Below are 7,664 nucleotides of genomic sequence, written 5' to 3'. Positions count from 1 at the left end.
GGAGGCCTGGTGCCACTAGGGGTTGAAAGCCCCGACACCCCTCTCTGCAGCAGAGAAGCAGCCACCCACCGCGCCGCTCCGGCCCTGCACCAAGTCTGGTTTTAACGAGGCTTCACGGTTGGTGCCTTTCTTAAAGCCCCAGCAGCTGGAGCCAGGTGATCAGGGGAGCCTGTCGGGTTGCATTTGTAAAAAGGTTTCTACCCCTCCCGCTTCTTTGTACTGCGGCCGGAAGCAAGTCACCCCAGGCCAGCTCCTGCAGTGCAAGGTGCAGGACAAGCCGCCTACACGCAGGCGGAGCTTAGCTGGGAGGGAGCCGAGAGCCAGCCAGGATCTCTCCTTGAAGGCAGTTCCCCTCCCAGCAGGCTGTAGCCTGGTGCCTCTGCGTTCTGATAACCGGTCCCTGGTTACGCAATCACGTCCTGTTCCACACGCCCCGCCGGCCTCACTCGGGACACGAACGGTCGTAAACCTGAAACAGCAGAAGCTCCAGCCCGGGGAACCGTAGCGATCCCACATGGGGCAGCAGCCAGGGGGAGACCTTTACACCCACAGCCCAGAGCTCCCCCACCGGAGCAGCAGCAGTAGTAGGCTGTTCTCCTGCACAGACCACCACAAGAGGGACACACTTGGCCAGTGGGTTTCACAGTCTTTGCTAAGCAGCAGAGGGATGCGGACTCAGATCTCGGTCCCTTTTATATTCGGGAAGGGAGCGTTCCAGTGATTGATGATCCATCGCCCCCCGGATCCTCCTTGAGCCGGATCCTTCCATACCCCTCTCGCCCATCCCCCTTCATCACAGCGCCTGCCTCCGTCACCACAGCTCCTGTCCCTGCCCCACGCTCTTGCCCTGACCTAGGCTCCCTGCAAGTTTCTAGAAGTTTCTCTGCAGGAAATGTAGTTAATGAGGCTGAGCTGCCTCTAAGGCTTGAGCCGGTGCAAACGTTTCCATTCAGAGGACTGGTGCTCGGACGAGGTCAGGCAGCTTTCCCTAGGACAAGCAAAAGGCACCTCTTGCCCCCCCGGGCCACCCCCCGTCCTACCACCGGGTCGCAAATCAGCCGTCAGTATTTCCCCCTTGTTCTCAGAGAGCTGAGCAAGTTTTCCCAGGACCGGCCAGGCGTTCAGCTTGAGCCAGATGCCCAGCCTGGAAAATGTGGGCCCGACTGCTTAAAATCCAGCAAGGTTACGTGGCAAAGCGCCGGCTCTTCCCCGTGGGGCTCATGCCCCTGGTGGTTAGGGTTAGCCTCGCAGGCTGGCTGTGGCCCTCCACGCGGCCTCGGGCTCTTCACCAGAGGCAGGAGCCACAGCTGCCGAGCCACGCGTATCGCAGTGCCTGAGTTTGGGGGAAAATCCCCTCTGGAGCCCTGAGCTCCCTTGGGGCGGGGGTTGAGCTGTCATGGGGAGGGTGGGGGAACCCCTGGGGCCCTCAGGTAGTGGCACCAGACAGGGTTACTGCCTCGCACAATCTGGGAGCTTTTCCCTGGGCCACGTCCCCAAACCATCCCTCCCAGCACCTTCCCTTTGGTACCTGCTCCTGCTCCTGCTCCTGCTCCTGCTTCCTCTTCCTCTTCCTCTTCCCCCCTCGCACTCCACACCCCCACCTCTGCTCTTTTTCCTCCTTGCCTAGGGGGGCACCTTTTCTAGCATCCCCACAGGCCTGAATGGGCTGCAGGTGTCTAATTCACCTGGGGCATCTAGCAAGTTCCAATTGCCCCCAGGTGCCTGCTTGATTGTGCTGCACTTAGGTACGGCCTCCCCCCCCCCCAAAGAGAAAGCTGTCCCCCACGCTCCAGCCGGTCTTCCCTCCGCCAGGGCGCGGCTGGGCTGCAGCTGCCACAGTCAGACACACCGCCCCCCCCCCCCCCCGTTTCAGGGGCAGCTGGGGGGGTGTGTAAACAAGGGGCTCTAAACAGCCCACAGTGCTTTTCTGCTTTCTACCCACAATGCCACAGCCACATATAGCACCTACCATACAGGGCCAGCGAAGTCACTGTGGTGCTTAAATGCAGCCTGACAATGCCCCCCCCCCCCCCACTGGAAGTGTCGGGACCCCACCACCCCACTTCCAGAGGGCAGGGCAGCACCCTCTCCCTTCCTGGAAAGGCAACTGGGGACCCCCCCCTTCACTCTACAGCAAGGTCCCTGTTGCTAAACATCTAAACATCTGGGGCGTCTTTCCTTGGCGGGGCAGGTTCGCTGCCCTCTCTGCCCCACACAAAGCCCTCCCTCAGGATGGGGGTGGGGCACTCCCAAAGCTGGGGGTGTTGGCCCTGGTCTACATGAGGGAGTTATTTCAAAATAACTTCCCTTATTTCGGAATAACAAGCGGAGCGTCCACACTACCAGGCCTGTTAATCTTTCAAAATAACCAGCCCCTTGTTTTGAAATAACTCCTGCCTTCCACGAGGAATAATGCAGATTTCGAAATAGCGGCAGTGCAACGTCCACACTACTGCTATTTCAACACAGCTCCTCCCCAGAGTCCTTCCGAGTAATCACTCCCCAGAGCTGCCTGGGGTTCTAAGTCGAGGTAGCGCGTCCACAGGAAGGGTCCGTCTACACTACAGAGGAAGAGCAATGCTGCCACTGTCCATCTTCCAGAGTTCGAATTAGCGGCTCTGGTTAAGTCAGCTCATTCGAAGTGGGAGGGGCCAGTAACCCGGCTTTCCCGAGGAGTAAGGGACGTTGAAGGAAGAGCGTTCTCTCTTCGACTTCCTGCGGTGCAGACAGCGCCAAAAGCGGAGTTAAGCTACTTTGACTTCAGCTGCACAATTAATGTAGCTGAAGTTTTTTATAATGGAGATTTGCCTATCTCCTAGAACAGACCTTGGAAGATCATCAAGACCAGTCCCCTGCCTTCACAGCAGAACCAAGGACCATCCCTGATGAATTTTTACCCCAAACCATCTCCACAAGGATTGAACTCACAACCCTGGGTTTAGCAGGCCAATGCTCAAACCACTGAGCTATCCGTCCCCACACGCAGTTGCGTAGCTTAATTCAACTTCGGCCCGCAGTGCAGACATACCCTAAGGGAGCCAGCCTTGGACTAATTTCGAGGCCTCCCTTTCGTGAGGACCCGCTCGTTTGAGAGAGCTACGCCGGAGTTATTTCAAAATAATTTCCTAGTGCAGACATGCCCTTGGTGTCCGCATCCTGGTAGGACTACCAGGCGTTTCAGCAGCACAGTGCGTGTTTCGGGCTGGCTGCAGACTCAGGCGGACGTCCCTGCTTTAGATGCACTTGCTACACGCTGTCAAGCTCTGCAACCCCAAGAGCTAGGAGCTTCGCTGCTCGCTAAAGAAAAGGTGATAAGACTCTGTCATCCCGGATCCGGGAGCTGGAGCTGGGTTCTGCTCTACAGCCCCGTCGTCTGACCGTGTTTTGCCCGTGCCGGGGTGGCAGCTGACAGGGGAAGGGCAGACGTGTTTGCACTGAGTCACCCCCGGGAGCAGGATCTGCCTTTCTGGGAATACTCCACCCTCTCAGGACGAGGGGACAGAGATTACTCCTGCTGAAGTGCTTAGGTGCTGCCAGCCGGCCGCACCTGGCGCTGCCTGGGGGTGGGTGCAGCATGGCTGGGCAGCAGAGAAAAAGCAGGGCTGTCATCATTGTCAATTACTCGTTCCTCGGTGGGCCTCCGCCCCGGAAAGGGGCCAAGCGCGAGGCCGATAAGTTGTTTAAAGCGTTATCCAGACTCAATTATGCAGTGAAGTTGCACTATGATCCGACAGCGGAGGAGATAGAGGAGATCTACCAGCAAGGTACGTGTCCCTGGCAGCTCCTGGCAGCGTGCACAGCTGGGATTGTCTAGTCCCCCACCCCATAGGCTGACATAGCCCTGGGAGCACAACCCCGGCCCCCCCCAAAGGAGGGTAGATCTATAAACCCCTCCCTTGCTTGGCCTTACTCTGGGGGGGCAGATGCAACTGAGATGAACATCTCGGGGAGCGGGAGAGCAACCGAAGACTGGGAAGAGGAGACTCCTCCAGCCCTGGGGTAACCCCCTGCCCTAGGGTAACCAACCTGCAGCAGGCGCGGTTACAAACGGCGTCCCTCGAGGGCGACCGTGTTAAGGGGCAAATGTTGAGGTTGGATGGAAAACCCAGCGAGTCCCTATGGGCGGGCACCAGATGGGAGGTGGGGCTGCAGGGAGCAGCTCTCCCTGCCTGGCTGGCGACCGGCTGCGTCCCAGGCGGGAAGGGATAGTTCGGGCTGTCGCCAGCCCCAGCGGCAACTCCTCGCTGAGCACAGCTCCCCTCCTCCGACGGCCCGGGAGGGAGGAGATCCTGAGAAGGACCAGGCCCCGGCTCCCGGATTCTCTGCCCCAGACCAGCTGCTGTCTTCAGCTTGTGCCAGCAGCTCGGGCCCCTCGGGGAGCATCGTAGGCCGGCCGGGGAACCCCCGAGCTCAGTGCTTCCCAGCTATTGCTCTCTCCTGCCTCGGACACGCCAGGCCTCCAGCCTCCCACGGGCCAAAAGTCCCCCCCGAGGTTCCTGCCGCAGACCCCAGGCGGGGCTTGGGCAGGGCTGTGAGAAGAAGGGGCCCACGCTGGGTTGCGAGGGTGCCGATGCTGGACTCCCCACATCCCAGGGTAGGTCTTCCCAGCGGCCTCGCTCCACTCTGGGTTCAGCCACCGGATCTGGCCTGGCCTTTGGACGCCAGGCTCAGGGGGCTGAGGCGGGCACCGCTGCTGCTCCCACCACACCCCGCCAGGCCAGGAGGCATTCGTCCCATTGATACCGGCCTCTCCCGGCCTCAGTGAGTCTGGGGCAGGGCAGGGAATTGACCCAGCACCCCCACGTCCATGGTTAGTATCTGACCCTCGGGCCCAACCTCTCCCCGAGCGGGTACCAGCCAGACAACAGGCTGCTCTAAGGAGCTGGGGCGCTACTGTGTCTCTGCAGAGAGCCAGGAAGAGCATGGCGATTACTTCGTCAGCATTCTGTCCAGCCACGGCGAGGAGGGGGCCATATATGACTCCGAGGGACAGCCGGTGAGGTTGACAAGGATTTTCCAGTTGCTGTCCCCACAACGGTGCCCAGCGCTGGCTGGAAAGCCCAAGATCTTCTTCATACAGGTAACCGGGGAACCAGACCCGAGGGGCACCTAGCCCCATATTCTGGGTTTCATCCTCGTCTCTCCTACTTTGATTTAAAACCCAAGAGCAGGAGACTTAAGAGCCTTGCGCCAGAACTTACCTCGCTACTTGTAACAACTCGGCACATTCTTGTTAGCCACATAAATGTGAATCTTGTGACATTCTTGGCCTCGGTGACATCATGTGGCATTGAGTTCCACAGGCTCACCACGCGCTGTCGAAAGTGCTATTTCCTCTTCTCGGGTTGCAGGTTTCCCCCTTTTCGTTTCACTGAGTGGGCACAAGTGGCGACGGGGGGGGGGGCAATCGTGGAAGTTTGAGAGTTGCGGCTCTAGATCCGTCACTATAGGCTCCTCATTCACCTCCGACCTCCCGAGAACCATCCCTGTCGTTTCAATCTCTGCAGGGGAGCGTTTTTCAGCCCTTGCTTGTTCCCAGCGCCCCTCCAGAGGCAGAGGCAGCAGCAAAGCCATCCCAACAGACGCAATTCCCGTGCTGTGCCTCTGGGATCACAAATTCCCCCAGGATCGAAGTAAGAGGCAGAGCAGGGACTGGAAGGCTGTTGCTCTCCTCTTCCTTCCACATGGCATCAGGGCCCAGCGGATTCTCGCCATCGGTGGTCTCGTACCACACGGGGAGCACAGGGGTTGTGACTTCGGGTGTGTCTGTGGCAGCTTGCGTCTGCATCCTGGCTGTGGACTGCTCTTTGGGCAGCAAACTGTGGACAGTACATGGCACACGTCATGCCGGCTCGCCCAGAACTGCCTAGCAGGCCAGGTGCTTATAGATCCCAGGCTGGAGCACCACCGTGCTGGGACCCAAGCTCGCCACGCTGACGCTGGCTCAGGCGTGGACGCTCGAGCAGGCTCGCCCTCTTTTACAGCGGAGTTCAGAGAGGCAGACTGGAGCTGGCGGAAAGGGAGTGCGCCCCTTGCACAAACATTTACACAACCAGACGTATCCAGTGCAGCTCCGACTGGGAGGATCAGCTCCTTCGATAGCCACACGTCTGCCAACAACCGTACTGTGGCTATGGGCCAATGGCGACTAAGGGGCGCCAGGGTGTCCCGCCGGGGGCTCCAGGCCTGAGGGGGAGGGGAGGGGGAGAGAAGGGCTTAGGCCTGCTCCGGAGGGGCTATCAGTGGTATGAACAGCAGTGCTTGTGGTCTCAGGCCTGCCGTGGCTCAGCAATGGATGAGGGCGTGCAGCTGGACACGGACAGTGCCGGGACCTCCGACGACAGCGTCTCGCACTACCTGTCCCTCCCTGAGAGCACAGCCGTGATGTTCGCCTGCAGCCCAGGTGAGTAAGAGCAGAGACAGCCCCGGGGCCTGCGGCCAGAAGGGACCTCATGCCAGAGGCAACTCTTCTGCTTGAGGTCTAATGCCTGTTGGGGCTGTCCAGTCCCTTCGGACCACAGCCACAGAGCAAAACTCCTGCCAACCTGGGCACAGTCTAAGCTCCAGCAACGGGGACCTGTTTGACGCGGTAGCGCAGACAAGGTCTCAGGGGGCGAAAGCCTTTCCCCCCCCCCGGGAAATCCAGGGGGATTGTTGAAGCTCATTTCCCACAGTTCCCTTGGGCTTTGATATCGGTGGGAGAGGTACCCAGAAGGCACTGCTCCTGAACTGGAGGAGCACAGTGCTGGCTTGGATCTGAGCCAAACAGCAAACAGCGTCTGCACAAGCCGGGATAGCCCCGCTTCCCTGGCAGCTACAGATGATTCTGTTCTATAGTGTAGATGGGGTCACGGTAGAGGGGTTGATCCCTTCTTCCCTGCCACCAGCCCAACAGCCGCATCAGTATTTGAATGAAGCAGCTGCCTTGGGAATTTACACCCGCGAGAGACAACAACGTCCTTTCTCTGGTATTTTCAGGCTACGTCGCTTTCCTAAATCCCATGGGCTCCATGTTTCTCCAGACCTTGCTGGAGTTTCTGGAAGGAGAAGAGCGGCAGCTTGAACTTGCACGTCTAATGACCCGCATCAACTGGAAAGTGGCGTTTCACTGCGAAGCCAAAGGGGAACACGAGGGGTACAAGGAAATGCCCTGCTTTGTCACCAACATGGTGCGAGAGGTCTACCCATTCGCCACCTAAGCCACAGAGAGCAGCAGCTTTTGAGAAGTCAGGTCTCGCCGGAGGGAGTCACCAGCTGCTTCCGAATTCTTTCAGGAGCACCGTGAGTAGGCAGTGACTTCAGGACAGTCCTGGAAAACGTGAGGGCCGGCAGCATTTCTGGCCCAACCTCCAACCAAGTCCACAGACCAAGGACTTTTGTGCTCTATGTGCAAAGGCCATGCACCTCTCCATGGCTCTAGGAATAATAAAAATAGTATTGTGCTCCTCTAGAGCATGAGCTGTTTGATTCTGGGCCAGCTTGTTGCTGCACGGGGGTTAAAGATACAACAGCTCATCTAACGTCTAAAATCCACAGGCCCCCCTCAGAGGAGTTTGAAAATTGGTGGCCCAGTTCAGGGCCGAAAGTAGAGTAGCTGGAGTATATCTGTGTTTATTTGGTTAAGGAATTCCTGAGCTATGCGCCTCTCATCTGGTTTGTACTCT

The 7,664-nt window shown here is 58.7% G+C and overlaps 1 protein-coding gene across 1 annotated transcript; it reads left to right on the top strand.

Annotated features, from left to right (window-relative positions):
- The first annotated feature begins 3,574 nt into the window (after positions 1 to 3,574).
- On the top strand, positions 3,575 to 7,207 carry LOC102455743 (caspase-7-like). The gene is made up of 4 exons (XM_006129133.5): positions 3,575 to 3,764; positions 4,908 to 5,080; positions 6,274 to 6,403; positions 6,979 to 7,207. The coding sequence occupies exons 1-4, from the start codon at positions 3,575 to 3,577 to the stop codon at positions 7,197 to 7,199; spliced, it is 714 nt and encodes a 237-aa protein (XP_006129195.3). The 3' UTR covers positions 7,200 to 7,207.
- The last annotated feature ends 457 nt before the right edge of the window (positions 7,208 to 7,664 follow it).

This window comes from Pelodiscus sinensis, chromosome 28, assembly GCF_052426305.1.
Source record: "Pelodiscus sinensis isolate ZL-2025 chromosome 28, ASM5242630v1, whole genome shotgun sequence".
Lineage (NCBI taxonomy): Eukaryota > Metazoa > Chordata > Testudines > Trionychidae > Pelodiscus > Pelodiscus sinensis.
Note: the sequence above shows the minus strand (reverse complement) of the source record. Positions and strands in the feature narration are given on the sequence as shown.